General features: G+C 43.5%; 1 protein-coding gene across 15 annotated transcripts in view; it reads right to left on the bottom strand.

Moving 5' to 3' along the window:
• Positions 1-8,490, bottom strand: part of Ptprk (protein tyrosine phosphatase receptor type K) — a 498,623-nt gene extending 490,133 nt beyond the window's left edge. For 4 of the 15 annotated variants that reach the window (XM_063232877.1, XM_063232878.1, XM_023564539.2 and 1 more), the window contains exon 1: positions 8,156-8,477. In XM_063232877.1, the coding sequence (XP_063088947.1) occupies positions 8,156-8,246 (91 nt within the window). In that variant the 5' untranslated portion in view covers positions 8,247-8,477. The other 11 variants (XM_063232879.1, XM_063232880.1, XM_023564538.2 and 8 more) reach the window with 6 other exon arrangements.
• Between the last annotated feature and the right edge of the window lie 11,520 nt (positions 8,491-20,010).

The raw sequence follows: 20,010 nt of genomic DNA, 5'->3' as shown, positions 1-20,010 counted from the left end.
CACCTTAGAACCTTTCAGGAACCCAGTTCTCATCTGAGGGCAAGTGATAGCTTGGAGATCTGCCCTCTGGAACCACACACCAAGCCAGTCTGCTCCCTGGCTTCCTCTCTGTGAGTCTCAGACTGAGCACCTGGTTGTGTGACCTACTGGAGCCAATCAGAGTGAACCTCAGGGACCCTTCAGATACAACCAGCAGGTGTGAACTTGAACCTGGGCTGAGAGAAAGCTGCCCTGCAGAAGCTACCTCCCCTGTGTGTGAGCCCAAAAAGCTCTCAGAGTACCGAACAGCTAGGCTGAGCAGGCGAAGAGACCTTTCCTGCTCAAATTAGGTGAACTTCTAAAACAGCTTCACTTGAGTTGTCAGTTAAGCCAGACAACATGTTTTTGTTTTTGTTTTTTCCACTGCCACCAGAATGGGTTGCATTGTTCTTGCTAATCTGCATCAAAAAAACCTGTCTCATTACTATGTATATCTGTACACATTCAGTACTGAGTCTTGGCCCACCCCGTACCCTATAAAGCTACTTGGGGCAATTTATTACTAACTTTTTCTAAGCTTATTTTTAAAATGGAGATGATTTCAACTTAAAAGATTACTGTGAGGATTTAGAAGATGTAAAACACTGATCATGGGGCCTCGCAGGTCACAGGCGCTGAGTAAGTGGCAGCCTTTATTCTTGATTTTGCAAAGATCGCTCCCTCCAACATGTGTGATCCTACTTGTTGTGACCACAAAAACAGGAGAGCTTGCAAAAATAAAATAAAATAAAATTAAGTTCTATAGTTGGGAGGAAAAAATAAAAAAGAATGAGTCAGAATATTCCAACTGTAAGGCCCTTGAAGGCATAGGAAACTTTCAGAGTTTTTCTAGGACCAATTCTCCTTTCTAGCGATCTATTTCCAATTAGACATTTGTCTTTAGACATACGTCTAAAATAAGTAGAAATATTATACTGGTTTGCAATCTACTTTTTAATCTACCAGCTATAGGTGACATAATTTTTATTTGTAACATCAAAAATAGAGAATTTGTTTTCTGATATCTCCAATCACAACATGACCAATTATCAGGAATTAAGATTAATTTGCTTCTTTCCTTCCATTAGTGTCTGCTGTAACCATGTCATTATGCCCGTGTTTTCTGAATCACTAGTGAATGGCAAAAACAAACATACCAGTTGTGATTTAATCAGAGACTTCACTGTTGAAACAGCTAGCACAAGTAGACACATTTAGAATAGTAAATGGATAACAAAAAAAAAAAAAAACACCTACAGGCTCATTAATAAGAAGGCAATTAGGCCTTCTGGGAACATTCATTTTCTGAAAGAATGTTAAAACATGCTATAAAATGCAAGCAAAATTGTGTTTTGACATGAATAGTGCACACTGTCTATTGCATCATAATTTTTCTCTTGAGAAAAATGACAAGAATCTCTGTTCTTAAATACGAGTACAAAAGATAATAAAAAGAATACTAGGGATATTTAATGCATTCTACCTGCTGGCTCCCATTCATTAAATCTGACTGTCCTATGACTAAACTCCTTATTACAAAGATCTTAGAATGTATTGTACTTTGAAGAAAAAAAGAATTATTAAACAGGAGACTGCTACTGAGAATGTCAGAAGAAATGCTATTTCCTGTGCCAACATAACATTATGCTGGGAAAAATGATTTGCATGTAGCCTATCTGTCTCCTCTGATGGTATGTTTACTTCCAGGTATTCATATACAAAATATTCATAACCAAAATTATTCAGCCTTATTGTTATTTTCTTATGAAAATATTTATTTCAAAATTGAGCAGTGTTTAGAAAAGATCTATGTGGCATTGTTTTCATGCTTTGGGGACATTATATTGTAATCAAGTAAATATTGATAGAAATTATAAACCCAGGGAAATCTGTTTCAAGTTCTAATTAATCCACTCAATAGTCTTATAATTCTACAATGAAGTGTTTGTGGCATTGTTTTGAAGCAGGCTGTCTTTGTCTTGGGAGTAAGTAAATCACCTGAGATTTTATTAAAATGCAGAATCTGGTTCAGTAAATCTGAGGTCAGCTCTGCTCACACATGGGCTCTGGGACACATTGGTGCTGCTGGTCCAGGACCACAATTCAAGCAGCAAATCCTGGGGCACAGGAATCCAACCACCATGAAGCAGTTGCCATCAGGTCCTTGTGGCCAGCGAACACCCTGGGAAGTCTTCTTCTCCACTCTTAAATCTGCTCAGTGATCAAAGCAAAATCACATCAAGCCGCTGTGTGACCAGTGGGCCACTGGAGCAGCTGCTAGGTCACCCACTGCCCGAGCAGGAGGAGGAAAATTTCTGTGGCTGCCCAGCTGCCGTGATGAGCAGGGCTGGGAAAAGGAGTGAGAGCAGCTGAGTTGGAAAAGAGAAGAACTGCGGAGTCCCATAAATAGACACCAATCAGGAAGGAGGTTTGTTTTAAGTGTGGGACGCACTACCTAGTAGACCACGGTGTTTGCATAGTTTCTACTTTACTTTCTCCATGGATGTAACCGAGAAAATAAATACCGATTTTCCATAGTGTTTCCAAGAATATAAGTGTGATGCTCTGATCCTGTCCTAGATGTCTTTTGCCTCTTCCTAACCTGAAACTTTAAAAACCTATAATTAAAACGGTCAACAACCCAACTATATGCTACTCCACTTGGTTTTATTTCTGAATTGCTCCTATTAAAAGACTTCTGAGAATGCCATGGGCACCAGGATCCCAGTCAGCACCTCCCTGCTCACATTTTTATTAGCAGAGCTCCCCAGTGAAATCAACAGGAGCTGCCAGCTACTTCGTGAGGACTATTTCATTTGCTCGGAAAACAACTGTAAAGGACAAGAGAAGCCACACAATTTTTACAAACGATCAACATGCGAATACCAAAAAATTCCACCAGGGTTAAGTGAGGAACAGGTAATGTTCCGTGACAGCAGCGATCCAATCCGTGCATCCCAGCCTGGTTTACCCCAGAACCGAAACAATCTGAAAAGCCACAGAGAGCAAGGTCTTGGAATTACGGAAATTTAGTCTTTATTTAAAAATATTAACTACAAGTCAGAAGAATTCTCACAAGAATGAAAAAGAAAAATAAACACCTCTCCCCAGAGAATCTTTCTGAAACGTATAACTGATGTAAAACTGAGTCATTAAAACCTTTTCCTAAAACAAACAAAAAAATTGCACCAAGATAGTTTGTTTGTAAACTATCTACCTCAGAGTTCACACTATAAACACTGAAACGTAATTTTTAAAAAGCTTTACAAAGCATAGTTGGATGCAACTTATCTTTGCATACCTCAAAGTATCAGGCTATAGGGAACTCAAATTTTCTATCCCTACATACAAAAAGAAACATCAGGTCTCTCATTCAGAGATAGATAAGCCCAACAAACTTTCTGTGACAGTAAAAAAAGTATTTCGTGGATGTGCAAGTTTGCTTTTGGCTTCCATTGAAAGAAAAATTGGCCCAACTGATGTATTATTCACCCACTTAGTAATGAAATACCATTTCAAGTTATTCCATGAAGCCGTATGTCTTGTGTTATTTTTCAGGAACTATGACAAACAGCATGGAGTCTGATAAAAAACAAGTCATGTTCAAAAGCAATTACAACCTTTTTAAGCAGAGAAATATCATTTCATAAAGGAACACAGGCCAGGTACATATGATCAAAGAACAAAGTTGGAGAGGAAGACACAGTGGGAATTTCTACATTGACAAAGTAAGAAATGCATCAGTTTAACAAAGACAGAGGTAGATTCTAATACACAAATTAAAAATAACCCATTTTCCCCTCTTTTGAAAATGAAGTAAAAGATCACACACATACACACACACACACACACACACACACACACATATTCTTTGTCTGCTCAGTTTTCCTGATGCTTCCTGCTGTTAGCCTGTCACCTTCCTTTTCCTGCTCACCATGGGTGATCATGAAGAGGAAATGGCATGGCCTGGACCTGTATTTAGCCTGATACACTGACATTAACACCAGCTTGAGTGAACCAGTAAGACACACTTCAAAAATATTGGCAGGAACCGGTGTACTTCCTCTATGCGGAACTGTATGACAGGAGCTTAATATTTAAAACTGTAAACACAAGCTGTAGATCATCAAGAGATCTGGGGGAAGAACTGACATCAGCTTTGGAAAGTGGACCAAGGGTCACACTTCTCGTGTTGAAGAACATGTCCAGCACTAAAGGACACTTGGTAAAAACCAGGCCATGAACTTTCTGCGTCTGGACAGGGTTAGTGACTGCAGGGCAGAGTGGGAGGGAGCGCAGGAGGGTGTCGAGGGAAAGAGGGGATGGTTTATTTTTCAAATTCGCATTTATGAAGATAAAGAGAAGCGCTGTCAGTGCCACACATGCCAAAGCTCAACTAACAGCCAAACCGGCCTTGTTCCGTCTGGGCAGGCGAGACACAGATGAGGTCTTGCAATCTAGGAAAATTGACAAATACGAGAGGAATACAGAAGGAAAAGCCAGTCACAGAAATGTCCCCCTGTATGTCACTCCGTTGTCTGAGGAGTCGGAATTTTAATGCACTGAGACACCCAGAAGCACTGGTCCAGCAAAACCAGAAAACAAAAAAAGCAAACCCTGAAGCAAGCTGTTCCCCTGTATCTTCCTGGCAGATCGTAAGCAAAGCAGAAATTAACTTTGTACCAGAGACAGCAGGATTCAGACAGGAGGAAAAGTGGCTGCTCAAATGAGTTGGAAGGGATCAGCAAGGTGACAAACCAGGAAAGGCCTCCCAGGCGGGATCTCAAGCCACACATCCAGGCTGGTGTCCTAGAGAGACAATAGTCCCTCTCTAGGTCACTGGTAAGACTGCACCCAGAAGCTGCACACTGTGAGATGAAAGAGCTGAGCCGAGAGCAGACAGATGGCTAAAAATACAGACTGACTGTTATTGTTTCCTGTAGTTAGACGGTAACAGTAACTTGCATTTAACTCATGTAAGGATTTTTGCAAGGTAAGGTTTAAAAAAAATAGATGGAGAATTTCTGTGCTTGGGCTGATAAAATTATGGTCTGGACCCATCTAGGATGTTTATGTTTAACCGTGTTTAAAATGAATGACTGATCTACTGAAACACAAACACGTGGCGTGCACGCGCACACACACACACACACACACACACTCCTACATGTACTAGGAAGAGTTCTGAGAATTGGAGGCCCAGTAAAAACAGCTGAAAGTAAGCAGTTCGGTGACCTTAATGTATGATTACACCCCAGAAAGCTCCATAATACTTTACGATGGACGGTTCCAGGGCACATAAATCACGTCACTTGATCCTCATAAAAACTATGTAGAAAGGTCAGGACACGTATTATTATCCCCATTTTATAGAAGAGAAAGCCGAGTTTCCAAGCACCCCATCTGTTACCGGTCTTGTCAGTCATCTGAGTCTGTCTACAGAAAACTCTCTTACATGACAACATCAAGAGACAGAGCTACACAACCCAGTGCATACAGTTCAGTACCCCTCTGCATTCCTACGCCTGTTTCATGAGATGTAATACTAACAGGACACATGTCATTCAAATGACAAACCAAACTGAGATTTATAGGAAATTCCGGCTAAAAGGAGGCTTATCATGAAGCAATTTTACACCTTAACTCCAAAAGTCAGGGGAAAGGCAGAAAAATGAAACCACTCTGAAATTTGTGATTTAAATCATGCAGAATGAATGGGTATATAATAAATCAAAAACACAACAATCCCTAGTCATTTGAAATTTGTTTTCTAAGCTTACTACATTAGGATAATGTTGGAATGTAGTGAATTAGTGTTAATGAGTATGATTAACACATATTTAACGGAGTAAGTTCTTTTTAAATTCGGAATATCAATTTGTTTCAGATTTCTAAAGTGTATTTATTGAAGTTTCTTGAAAAGTCCATCATTTAAGGTGGAGCAGAAGAAAAAACAGTGACAGAATACCCTCCAATCTCTCATGCTTCAGTAATTTATGTCTTTGAAAAAAATCTGACTGCCACCAAAATTTTTGACTGTCACCACGATTTATAATAGCCAAAAACCAAAGGAAATATTTACAAAACAAACTTTTACTCTGTGGAGAAAGGTGGGTCCACAATCTCACTTTAAATTGTGCATAAAACATTCCCTTCTGGACATGTATGTTGATTCCGAACCGCGCAGTTAATAGATACAATCCTGTGAGAACTACATCTCTTAGAAGTTCCCACTCTATTAACTAAATATAACGAAGTGAAATGTTATGATTTGCCATTAGAAAAAAAAAGAGCCAGATGTATTTATTTAGCTCAGTCACCTAGAACCGGATATCTAACAACACAATTGTTCATTTGAAGTAGCAGCTGAAAAGTGCGCTTAGACATGCCGGGGGAAGTTTAATATTTACCAGTTTAGTAAAGAGTAAATCACATTTAAGAAGAGAAGATGCAACAGTTTCTTTACTCCAGAAAATATAGGCATCAGCAGTTGACTGGGGCATCTGTGCAACTCTTGACTACAAGTCAGTTTAATCACGCAACTTCCTGTTCAAACTTTCAATTAACAAACTCCAGGTCTTCTCCAGCGCAGGCTGGGTGCGGGGTCAAACACCGAGCCTGAGCCAATACTGCCTGTAATGAGTTACATCAGGTAGGGCTCCAACACCACCGGCATTGTTTGTCAAAGAGGCAAGCAGCAATGCCAAGGAAGCCATTGACGCTCCCAGCCTGGAACTAGGCACACCTGGCCCACAGACACCCCTTGTCCTTGGCAGGCTGCCCCCGACCTCTGAGGGGCCCACAGGCCACCGGCTCTGTCTGAGCTCTGACTGCTTTGCTAATTTACAAAGAGAGGAGGAGACAGGAGACGGGCACGGAAAGCAAACCCGTGGCTGCTCCGGAAAACAAGTGTGAGTTTATTTCCAGGAAATCAGGCAGTCTCAACAGCAGACCAACTGTCAAGTACAAAGTAAGTTCTCTGCCTGCCTCCTGTGGGCTCCGCGAGGCGAGCGGCTGCAGCTTCGCCGGTCTCCTCCAGCCCTTCTAGGCCACCTCTCCGTGTCTGCACCGCGAAGGAGACGGGCTGCGCGGGTAGCTCGGCCAGAAAAGTTGTGGGGACAGGGGTGGCACGCAAACCCCCGAAGCCCGCTCCCCAGTGTCCATCTGGAGAAACTCCGGAGCGCGCAGAGCGCACCAACCGGCCTCCAGGAAGGGCAGCAAGACTGCAAGGGAACCGAGGACCGATCCCGGAGAGCCCGCCCAGGATCGCGGACCTCTCGGGGTGGCTTCCCCAGGCCCCCGCGCGCTCACGCGCCAGGCTGCCACGCGCCCCTCTCTGGGGTCCTCCGGGGAACCGCGATCGGGCACAGCCCGCGTCCCCAGCCGGGGCTACGTGGAGCTGGCTCGGTGGCTCTGCAGCACGAGCGGGTTCCAGGATCTCGCTGCCCAGTTCGGCTCTGCACGGATCCCAGGAATCACATTTCCAAACAACTTGGAGCACGCAGCAAACGCACACACGCAGCGTGCTCCAAGCAGAGCTCCGATCCAAGGCGCGAATCCAGGAGGAAGCCGGCGCTGGGGGAGGAGGAAGGGGACTCCGAGGGAGACCGGGAAGTAGTTGGACAATAGTCCGGGAGGTGACTGCCGGGACAAAAAGCACCTGGCAGAGCGCGCCGCGCTCGCTCCCTAGGCGCCTCCACGTTCCCGGCAATGGCTTCCCGGGGAATTTTTGAACAATCTGGCGGCGACCAGCAACGAGCTCCCATCGAGGGTCCTGCAGCGGCCGACCCCGATGTCCTAACTACTTTTCCCTTCTTTCTTCCCCACCAGCCCAGTGCAGGCTGCGTGGACGCCGAGGCCACCAGGTCCCCTAATCACCGCGCAGAGTCCACGCGCCCCTCACGACCGCGTCCATCTGCTCCCCGAGCGAGCCCCCGCAGGAACAATGGGTCCCCGAGGTGAAAGTTACCTGCGCCCCGCGTCCCACCTGGCGCCGACCCTGGGGACGTCGCTTCCTCTCCCCGCGACGCCAGCGCTGCCCCGTCTCTCCCCGGCCCAGGCGCAAAGCCAGCGCCACTTCTTCCAAGCCCGGGGCTGGGGACGGCGGTCCGGGCTCCTACGCGATCCAGCCACTCACCTGCGGAGAACTGGCCTTGGGCCGAGCCGAGCAGGGGCCACGGGGACAGGAGCAGGAGCGCCGCCAAAGCAGGCAGCGCCGCCGGATCCATGCCGACTTTGGGAGAAGTTTCACGCAGCTTTGCGAAGCGCTGCCCGCGGGATCGCGGCGAAATCCGCGGCGGGGCGCAGGGCCCGGGCTCCCGGGGCGCGCGTGGGGCGACCGCCGCCCCCACTCCGTCCCGCGGCGCGGAGCCCGGCTACCTCGGGGGCGAGAGCGGGTCGCGCGTCGCCAGCCGCCCGCGGCCGCGGCTCTCCATGCTCCGCCGCGCCGCTCCTGTTACTCAAGAGTTACTTCGCCGGGGAGGGACGGGGCGGGGCCTGGGTGACGTCGCCGCGGGCCGGCGCTTCGCAGGAATGCGGGCTCGGGCTCGGGATCGGCGCCGCCGCCTCCCGCCTCCCGCCTCCGGCCGGAGAGTGCGCGCCCGCCCGCCCGCCCGGCCCCGGCCCCGGCCCCGGCCCCGGCCCCGCGCCTTTGTTCCCCGCTCGGGGACGGCGACCCGGGAAGGGGACGCGGCGCGCTCGCCGCCCTGCTGCTGCGGAATCGGAGCTGGGTAAGCCGTGGGGCTGCACCGGAGAGGCGGCTCGCGGGAAGCACCGCCCAGCCCGGGGACAGGAGGCGGCCCGGGTGGCGTCTCCGGGCTGAGAGCTCGCGGAGAGGCTGCCGGTGTTTGGGCAGCAGCCGCGCGAGCGTGGACGCAACCCCAGGCAGGGCCGGTTGGCCTAGAAATGTCACTGTGCCTTTTTCCTGCCGTGAGGAATGAGACCTCCACCCCCACAGGAAACTTACACTCCTCATGCAAAACATAAATAAAACTTGCACCCCAGTAAATAAGAAACTTTGCAGCGTGAACGGCTGGCGCGGTCTCCTTTCTGGTTTAAGTGTCGTTTGTGTTGGAATTTACTTCCCGCGACACCCACTTTGCATGTTTCTGAGCCCTCCGGCCCTCTCCACTTCCCCTCCGCCACCGGAGAACCGCATCGGGGCTTCTCAGCCTCTCTGCCTTTGGCGCGGGATGGTGGTGCACACCGGGCTTTGGTTTTTAAAAGCTTGTAACTGCTTAGGAAAAAAATCGCATTTAACGAAGACACTTTACCCGAAGCTGAAAACAGCAGTCCATAAGGAACATAACGCTGCGTGACGGCAGCGAGGTACATGACAGCGCGGCTTCTTCGCCATCTGCCCCCTTGGCGGGCTTCTGTGGGGAGACTGGGTAGCACGTATTTTAGTCATCTTCGTAAAATACCATAGAAAGAAATGGGATCGCAACTGAACAAACGGAACGTGAGTGCAGAATGTGGGAGCCACGTTTCTCGCAGTTGTTGACTGACATCTGTCACTCAGATTTCATCTTTAGCCTACATAAATCAAGGCGATATGAGATTCAATTTAATGTAATATTTGCATGATTGAGCAACCCACATAGTCCTTAAATGACATGGAGAAGGCTTTGGGCAGAGCCTGAAGATATAAATGCAAGTGAAGATAAACATGAAATATCTAGTAATAGCCACAATATAGAGAGAGATATTAGATGCATGGCAGGAAAGGCTCTTTTTAAGGTCGATAAGACCACCTTGATTAAGCAGAATCTTGAGTGTCACGGCGTGCTCGTTAGTACACCTACCAACCTAACACTTGTCATTTCAGGACAGCGTAGTTCATCTTTCCTCGAGGTGCGAGGCAGATTTTTAAAACTCATTAGCGTATAACTTTGAGCACACTATCCCCATTCCTATTTTTCAAATTAAGAAACTTTCCTAGACCACAGCTAAACAAAAACTGAAAGATGTACAAGACCTTTCTAAGATTTGGTTGCAATTTGCCAAAGAAAGAACAAACCAAGCGCACTGTCAGTGTCATTTCACGTGTTCTTCTGTTCTGGAAAGAACGGTGATGCTTATGCTATGGTGATGCATTTGATTAAAAGCACAAAACTCCTCCTCAGACACAGCGTGTGGCAGGTCTTCCTTTGCCCATCCCCTGGGACAAGGAAGGCCAAGAGATCTCAGGGTACACAGTATCCCCTTGAGGCTTTAAGGTGTTCAGTGACTTTCTTGACAAACGTGAGAAAACGAGATCAGAGCTCAGTCCTTTGCTCTCCAGCACATAAATGACTAAGGAGAGGAGAAAAGAGAGTGAGTTTAAATTGATATTCTTAATAGGGAAACACACCTACGAAGATTCCTTCTTCCTACAAGTCTTAGACGTCAGTCAACCCTCTGCCCCTGAGGCCCATAACTGACCTTGACCCCCAGGGAATAAAATTATCCAACATTAGATGTTTCTTCCATATAGCTAAGCATCTGGTAAATACTAGAAACTTGTGAAGGTTTTGTTTCAAAGAGTGAATTAATATATCAAATCAATGAGTAGATGAGGTATTAACTTACTATAACTTATAGAAAAGATTTACCTATTTACATTAAAAATCACTAAAATGTTCATCTGTTTGATCTAGCAGGTATTCCAAAGAAACTCCAAAATATTGTGTGTTTTATACACATGGAGATATCATTTATGAAAGAGAAATGGAGTTAATACAATGTCCTATATCCTATACTAAGTAGATTCATGAGCATTATATGGTAAAATATCTCACAATCATGAGAAATGAAAATTATGAGAAAAATAAATTGCAAAATGGGAGAAGGTTTATCATAGACTGTTCAGTGAAAAATTCCTAGAGACAACAGAGAGTTTATTAGGGTGAAAAAGTTCCAGGGAGGAATTACCATGACAGTGGCCCCAAAATGTGAGCATACTTAATGTCATCAAACTGCACACCTAAAAGTGGACAGAGTTGTAAAGATTACAGATTATCATGCTAATAATAAAAAATAGCACTTTTTTGTGTGTGTATGCGCCAGCGATCAAACCCATGACCTCTTGCTTGCCATGGCAAGGTATCGTGCCACTGAGCTATATCCCAGGCCACATATATTTTGAAAACAAGCAAGGAGAAAGATTAAAAGAAAAACATGAACTGTAGTACCAATTACATGTAATACAAATATCTATATGTATATAGTGGATCCTTGGTTCACAAATGATTCTCTCCATGATTCTGGTCACAAATTCAATTGAATAAGAACCAAATCAAATTCAATGTTTAAGTTCGATGTTGACCTTATAAAAAGTTTGATCCAGTTCTCATCTGATTCAGTGTGCAACCAGAATCATGGAAAGAATTAAGTGTGAGAGCCAGGGTACTATTGCATAGGGTTTGGTGGGGCTGTTGTTACCTTTTTTTGGTAATACTGGCTGTTAGAACCAAAGGCTCCTGCATGTTAGCTAGTCGGTCCATCGCTGACCTACATGTCCAACCTTTTATTGGAAAAACATAAAGACCAAAGATTTGCATTCTTGAAGAATTCCTGCATTCTAACTCTTCAATCATGGACTGAGATCCAAATTTGGCAAAATGTTTTCTGTAGATTCTTGTCTATATAAGGTTGTAATATTTTTAATTGAAAAGTAAGGTCTCAGGATCAAATAAGTTTAGAGAACTGGGAATTGAGCAATAAGGTATTCCAGGATTACCAATATGGTATTGTACACTGTGAATCTTTCGGGGGGCTTTTGGGGAGCAAGGCAGTGTTTCTCAACATTTGGGATAGTACAACTTTTATGAGAGGGGTGTGTTAATAAGCTTCCTGCCACTGTGACAAAATAGCTGAGGTCATGAACTCACATGGATAAAAGGTTTAATCAGGTCCACGGATTCAGAAGATTCAGTTCATGCACACTGAGCCCCACAGACTTTGTTACTGTAGAGAAGCAGTATATAGCAGAGGAGGTCCCCAGGGGTCACACTTCCTAGGTCTCTCTGAAGGTTCCACTGCTTCTCCAGCTGTGGGACCAAACCTGCAACAGGCACACCTTTGGGTGACTTTCAAGATCCAAACTGTAGCAAGAGGAATCCCTCAGGGCTGAGGTGACAGGGCAATAATTTGGGAAACATTGCCTTGAACAACATTTAATATCTCTATATCTCAAGTTCCTTCATAAGAAAGTACTATCAATAAATCAGCTTTTGCAGAGGTTTCAAGAAAATATGTCTTTTTCCTTTTTTTTTAGAGATGTAGATGTCGTTCCAGGTATAGATATGAAAGTTCCTGAGTGATACGAGTTATCCAGTAAGTGTTCTTTTCCTTCTCTTGTTCACTCAAGGATTATGTGCACAAACTTGTACCCAGCAGAAGCAAGGTCTTGCTTATCCAGCGACAGACATTGAGTCTACACACAGCATGCATTTATAACCAATTAATTAGCTAATATTCTCAGCCTATTAGTAGTAACTAATTGCTTACATTATGCTTTTTAGTTGAGAAAGTATATTTAACCATGTGATCTAAATCTAGCCTCACACCAGCTCTGAGGAGTGGCCAAGGTAGATAGAATTATTAATTCCACTTAACTGATGAAGAGTGCTTAAGAAATGTACTTGCCCAAGGTTAAATAGCTGGTTAGTAGCAGGGCTTTAACTCTGGCTTGGATCTTCTGCTTCTATACCTCAATTCCCATTCCAACTCCAATGGACCTATTTCTCATCTTTAATGCCAATTTATCAGGCAGAATTTCTGGGGCTGGTAGGTGGAGATGTGCTTCTATTTTCTCTCTGAAAGGTGAAAGAGGGGGAAAAAAGAGTAAAAACATTTCTGTACAGTAAAATTCTTGCAAGTGTCTATGTGTTGTCAACAGAATCCCTGGGGATGGGAGCTTGGCTAGAACAGGAAGTTCCTGAGGGAAATGTAATTGTTACCCATCAAAGCTGTGTTCTGCATGGACATTGGAACTTCAGCTGCAAAGGAAAGCCCAGTTGCTCCCTGGAACAGCACTGTGACCAGCCAGCTGCTACTTAGATTTTGACTCCACAGTATCAAGGAACAGCATTGTCAGTATGCCTAAGTCTCCGAGGAAACCGTCCTCTGTTCTTGGGCAGTGTGGGGTCAGATGGAAAGCAATACCCAGTACTCAGAAGTAGAGTTCTTTTGTGAGTCCCTTGAACTCTTTAAAATATCGATAGCTTGAGATTAGTTCAGAAACAAGAGTCAAGAAATTGAATGCTCCAAAGGTTTTTTTATTGAGGGAAAGGAAAAAAAAATGCAAACAGCTTGAGAACTCAGTGTTGCCAATTTGGAAGAGCAATTTGCCTACAGCTGGATTTAATTAACAAGCCCGGGTCAAAAAGGAAGCCAATCATAAAAGTGTGAATTGGATGAACAGGAGGCCTGGGACAGTAAGTTCACTGTGGAGCTGGTACAGCCTCACTTGACAGTCATCCTCCGTTTGCAGAAAGCCTAGACCAGGGAAGTTGATAAAAGATGAAATTTTGAAGGAAAAAAAATCTTGGCCTTGTAATCCAGTATATGTTGGATAAATTACCTTTCCTAGAACCCTGTATCATGTCTTATTCTCTCTTTATATCACTATGTACATTCCATGGTCCAAATATATTTTGTTTTTGCAGATTCAGTATAAAAATTGTATAACGGGGGCAGTTATACAGCAGTCTACTGAACCCTGTCTGCCTTGTTTTGGTTTGAATGTTTGCATTATTCCGAGGAATTTTTTAACTTTTATTTTATATTATTTATGTATTTATTTGTGGTGCTGGGAATTGAACCCAGGGCCTTGTGCATGTGAAGCAAAACTCTGCCACTGAGCCACATCCCCAGCCCAATCTTTTATTTTAGAAAATCAAGGAAGGAGGATAATTTAAAATTAGGTTTGTGGAGTTAAGAACTCATAGGCCAAGTGCAAGAGTGTGAGAACTAACACACTGAGAGAACTGTAATAGGCGAGCTCCTGCTCGCTTCCCCCAGCTCACTCCTGGAGGAGGCGACTGGCTGTCTTCACACATGGAGCCCTGTAGATCTGCCATCTTTCTTCTCTGTTTATTCTGTTTAGAGACAGAAGGAAATAGAAGTCTGGACCTGAGACGAGAGACTACCAAAGCTCTGGAGAATTTTTTGATCCTCCAAATGAAATCCTCCCATCACACCATCAGTGGGGGCGCCCCATTCATGGGAGGGGCGGGGGTCTGAGGAGAAAATGAGCCGTTGAAAATTACACCGAAATGCAGGGGCTCATTTCGGAGCTGAGCTCCTCTTTACCCAAAGCAGAGAATTCATTTTGTCATTTTCAAGCATTTATTAAGTGCACAGCACAGCGCTAGTTACCCTACAGGGGATAGAGGAGAATTAGTAGTTTACATCTGAGTTTAACAGAAAGAAAAAATAAGACACAACAAATTGCTTTCGGGAAAAGGACAACAAATGAATATCTATATGCTTGTGTGTGTGTTTCTATGTCCTAAGTACAAAGGAATTGATAAAGGCCAACTACCAAGCCGTGGTGAAGTATCGGTGAGGGACAATTCTAGGGCTTAGCTGCCTTTGAGCTGAATCTTGAAGCAAGTGCTAATTGTGGCAGGCAGAAAAAAGAAGTCTGAGGATGAAGTCATGTTTTGGAACGTCGTCCGTGAGCAGGCTCCCTGCAAAGCAGCTGCTCTTGCTAGCTGACCAGTGCATGCCTCTCACTGATTACCAACTCGTCTATCCTGGAAGTCAGTACTCCGCTTATTGAGCAGTTTCTTAAATCACCTGAGAGCCTTTGTTGGCTGAACACTACAATATATAACAGATTTCTCAGAGCATCAGATTATATGTTTGTAAAGTGCAACAAGTGTCCAAAACGAAATAAACTCAGAGAAGACTTCATCAAGAAATAGACTCACTGACACAGCTAGAGAATTAAAAGCACAAGCAGTTTCTTTGGGGCCAGAGTGACATAGTCAATTAGCTTTCTTGTTGACAACTATGGATGATAGAAACTAATGGTCCAGTGACCTTATCAGAAAATGAGAGGATAAGATGTTAAAACAGCCTGGGAAAAGAATCAGAGACTGAGTTAGTAAAGGCTAGTTTATTTCAGTTTCTACATGATAACCGTTTTACTATAAATGTCAGAGAAGTTTGGTGGACAACTTGAGTGTACAGAGGAAGTAATAATACTGGCTTATTTAAAAGTTGCTGGGATGGTGGAGAATCCAGAAGATGTCTATGGGCCAATTCCATATGAATATGTTACCTCACTGGACTGTCTAGGTGGACTGCTACAGTCCATAAGGTTTTCAGAGACAGAGAGAGAGACAGAGAGACAGAGAGACAGAGAGAGAGAGAGAGAGAGAGAGGACTAGAGAAGGTATGAGGACAGAAACAGAAGTTAAGAAGAAAAGAAAATGCTACATTGCTGACTTTGGACGTGGAGTGGGCTACAAGCCCAGGGAACTCCAGAAGCTGTAGAAGAGAAGAGATTCTCTCCCAGAACCCACAAGCAGAACAGCCCTGTCTTCCCCTTGACTGGACTCCAGGAAACCTACTTTATATTTCTGATTTCCCAAAGTGAAAGGTAAATTTTTGTTTAACTGTAAGCCACAAAGTTTGTAGTAATTGGTTGCCACAGCAAAGGAAATGAGCACAGTGGTGCCTGGATCACAAGTGCGTCTGGTCAAGACCAGTTGGGTGCCTTTAAATATACCCATTTTATAGACAAGAAAACTGATGCTGAGATAGGTTTATATATTTACTTAAGGGGTAGAGCTAAATGCAAACCCATTCATTTTGATTCTACATTCCCTACCTGCAAAAACTTAGAATAGCAACAATATATAGAATTATAGAATTACCACATGAAGGTAAATCATAATAGCAAATGTATAAAATGTCACTGATTATACTTACAATTTTCTCTGTAATCACAGATAATACAATCTTAACATGCTGTTACAGCTGCTTTGCTGTAAATGCTACGATCATACACTAATCGGGAAGATTACATTATTCAGAGGAACATATAAAGTAGGAGAAAAATTTTGTCAACAGTTAACTTGAAGAGTACACAGATGTGAAGCTTGTATATTTTGTCATAACTATCATTATATTGTCTCCTATAGATATAAATAATTGGTAAACTAAGACTATATGCTCTGTGATCTGCAAGGCCTACAGCCCATGCCATCCTGTCTACTTGTTTACACCTAGAGGCCATCATGAAAGTCTGCTGGCCTCAGTGCTGATGGTCATCACCTCCAACACCTTTAATCCCAGTATTTCAGGAGCCAGAAGCAGGAAGATCACAAGTTCAGGTCCCAGCTGAGCAAATTAAACAGAACCTCTCTCAAAAAAATAAAATAAAAAATGCTGGGGTCATAGCTCAGTGGCAGAACACCTGTGGGTCTGATCCCCAGTACCACACACACACACACACACACACACACACACACACACACACACGAAACCGTTGTCGCAGCTAATAAAGAGGCCAAGACAAGAAGGTTACTTGAACCAAGGAGTTTGAGACTAATCCAGGCAACATAGTGAGATCTCATTTAAGAAAAAAGAAAAACAGAGAGACAGAGAGAGAGAGAGAGAGAGAGAGGATTTAAGAAAAATCCTGGGGCCATTGGAATACTTCACAAACATTCTCATGCAACATATTGAAGTCTATTTTTTCCTTTATTTTATTTCAAATATTTTTCTTGCTTCATAGCTCTAACATTGCTAAAAAAAATGAGTTTATTTTCTCTTATATCTGATGAAATGTTTCTCTCTGCGCACATACATAGCTGTTACCCTGAGACCATCACTGTCATCCTGAGTCATGGATGGCTTGTCTCCCATTCTGCAATACTCAGGATTCACTTCTTACTGGAGTCTTGGGAATACTGAGTCTAAATCCAAGACATCTTGGGGAAAGGGAGATCACATACAGAGACAATTTAGGACAATTCAAGTCACCTCAGATCTCAGTGTGTGAGGTTTTCCCTTCTCCAGGTACCACAGCTGTCAGGAGGGAAAGCTACCTTCCCACCTCTTCATGAAAGTGTTGCTTCCAATGGTAAAATGCTTGAGTATCTCAGTTATTTTTCTCTCATTGTTGAGACAAAATAACCAAGAGATAAAGTTTATTCAGCTCACAGTTTGTGGAGGTTTCACATAATCAGCACGGCAGGGTGGCGTGGCAGAGGGGCAATAATTCATGGCCTCAGAATACAGCAAAGACAGCAAGAACAAAAGGTTCATAAAGGGAGGAGCACGCCTCCTTCTCTCCCTTATATTTTATGCAGGCTCCCAACCCTGGGTGGGTGCAGCACTCACACTAACTGTCCCTGCACTAGACAACAAACCAATCACAGATTCTGCTGTCTCTGAAAAGCCCACTCCAACATGACTGCATGAGGCTTTGGGGGGAGATCCAGACACAAACCATAACAGTGATGTGAAAAATCCTGATTAGGTTGCTGACCCTAGGTTCCAATTAGTGCTTATCTGACCTTTTAAATTCATGGTGGTTTCATTAACATATCTCTCCTGCCAACCTGCCCCAACCTGACTTCTTCCCTTAGTTCCTTGATATGTAGCTTCTGTGCACCTAGCAGGTACTGGGTACTGTTCTGGATACAGCTTATACAGCCAGGTTCCAAGAACCAAACTCCTTCCCATGCCCTGTGTTTCCACTATTGTGATGGAAGATGGATGACAAACAAGAAAGTAAAATATATAGATGGCCCAGAAGCAATCACTCCTGTTATAATTAGTATTTTGCTATGAGAAAAATATAGAAAAGATACTTTAATTGCATTTTGTTTCCTACAAGACTAGACTTGGTACAATGATGTAACCAAAAGGAAATTTTTGATTCAGCAAGAGAAGAGAATGTATAATGAATAAATTCATTTTTCCCCTGAACCATATATATATATATATATATATATAATGAGTAACTGTGCAACATCTGGGTTTCCTTTTCTACTTTGGCTGCTAGGAAACTCAGAGCTAAATTTGCAGTAATAGTAGTTGTGTACATCTTACTGGTTTGTATGGTTATACAGTAAATTTTCAGCGGTCTTATTATTCCACCCTAAGTTGGCTTTCATTTTGGTTTTTAATTTGTATTTTAATGCCCTAGTGCCAAGAAGCAAGTCTACCAACCAAGCAGCAACACCTCCCCCCAGGAGGATGGGTCTTTTAGTTTTATAGATGCATACAATAAATCTGGAAGTCCGATTTCCTGTTTAAGTTTTTTTGTATTAAAGAAAAAGGCCAGCTGAGAAGAAGGAAGAGTGGTTATCAGAAATTAGTAGCTCCTCATCCTGGCTTTTCAGCTACCTGGGTGAGGGGGGCTAACTATGTCTGAGTAACACGGGAGGGTTAGTAGCTTCTACATTATGAAAACTCTTGGTTAAAATGTAATCTAAAGTAAGTCATCTTTAAATCAAAAAATTCAACTAGCTTGAAATGTTCTATCTGCTGCATGTGATTTTCTCCAAGCTATTTTTGAGTTTTTGTGAGACGAAGAAGTTAAGCTGACACACAGAGTCCTTAAAATTCTTAAGAAAATTCTGAAGAAAATTTCGGTACCGAATCTATAAATCATAGCTAATGGATATGTTTAAATAGACTTGGTAAGATATTTGTAATGCTTCCAAATTGCAACCTTCCTCTTTATTAAAAAGCAATTATTGCTTCAGATTGAAAGGTATGATTTCTCAAAGAAAAACAATACCCAAGTTGGTGACAAGACCCAGCACAGAGCTGTTTCATCCAGTAGCAGTGTGGCAGCTGATCAGTTTACTAAAGAGCCCTGGGGACAGATTAATTATTTAGCAGTGGAATAAATTGACAAGTTGGTCCTAACTACTTCAATAACAATTGAAGCACCAGATTCTGAAAAAATTTGTAGTGATTATTACAAAAAATATGGGTGAATTTGAAACCAGGGGTTGCAATTGGGTCGAACACAAAGTCTCCTTTTGCTGTCTTTAAACCTCAGCTTTCATTCTCCCCACTGTAGCTCATCCAATTATGGGCCTCCATGGCTACACTTCCTGCTCACCGATCTTCTCCTACTGTAACATAGCAGCTCCTGTCTCCTGTCTCCTGAGTGGAATGTTCTGGGGAGGCAGTAGGAGGTACAGCAATACAACAGAGAATCTCAGTTCCTGGAGCCTAAAACTACCTTGGAACAGTGAGTATAGAGGAGCCAAGAGAATGATACGTGAGAAAAAATAATTAGGAGCCATTGCAAAAAAGATAGGCATGATGTGGTACAAATAACCTGCTGTGAAAGCACAGATGAAGAGGCAATTAATTTCTGTCATTTTCTAGCAAGGGTAGGTGACAAATATCTTCACTCTGCTTGTTCTCCTCCCATCTGTTTCTCTCACTTCTAATGGAGACAATTTGGGATCTGTGTTGTCAGTTTCTGCATTCAAAATGTGAAGCTCAAGCATGAAATTTATTCTGATGTCAACCACAGAAGGTGCTGTATTTCATGAAGGAATGGGCAGCGTAGCAAGCAAAGCTTTGTAAAGAACAATCACGCTAGTTCCCTGTTGCCTGTTGCTGTGTGGACACCCAGAACTGGTTCATTTTCTCCTCTCTCCTCCAACATTGCCGTCCTTTTCAAGATTTCTCAACACTTGGCTCTTGTTGTCTCACTAGTGCTTTGTACCAGGTTGTTCTAACTGCCTTATGTTTCAGGTATAGACCAAGCTGTGTGCCAAGATGACCTGGTTGCCTCTGTGTTTCAAATTTAGAGGCACTCTCAAGAGACACTTTGTCTAAAATGCCACCATTCTACACATCTTATTTCATGTCCTTGTGAAGGCAGAGAGAAGGTCTGTCACACAGTCACCTCTCAGCTAAAATTATCTCATCATATCGTGGCTCTCTAAATATTTGGCTGAGAGGAGCAAGCCAGGGAGGGCTAATGTACTCATTTAGCCACTATTTACACAGCCTCCTACT

This window comes from Cavia porcellus, unplaced genomic scaffold, assembly GCF_034190915.1.
Source record: "Cavia porcellus strain 051 isolate PalLab524CR breed Dunkin Hartley unplaced genomic scaffold, mCavPor4.1 scaffold_22, whole genome shotgun sequence".
Classification (NCBI taxonomy): domain Eukaryota; kingdom Metazoa; phylum Chordata; class Mammalia; order Rodentia; family Caviidae; genus Cavia; species Cavia porcellus.
Note: the sequence above shows the minus strand (reverse complement) of the source record. Positions and strands in the feature narration are given on the sequence as shown.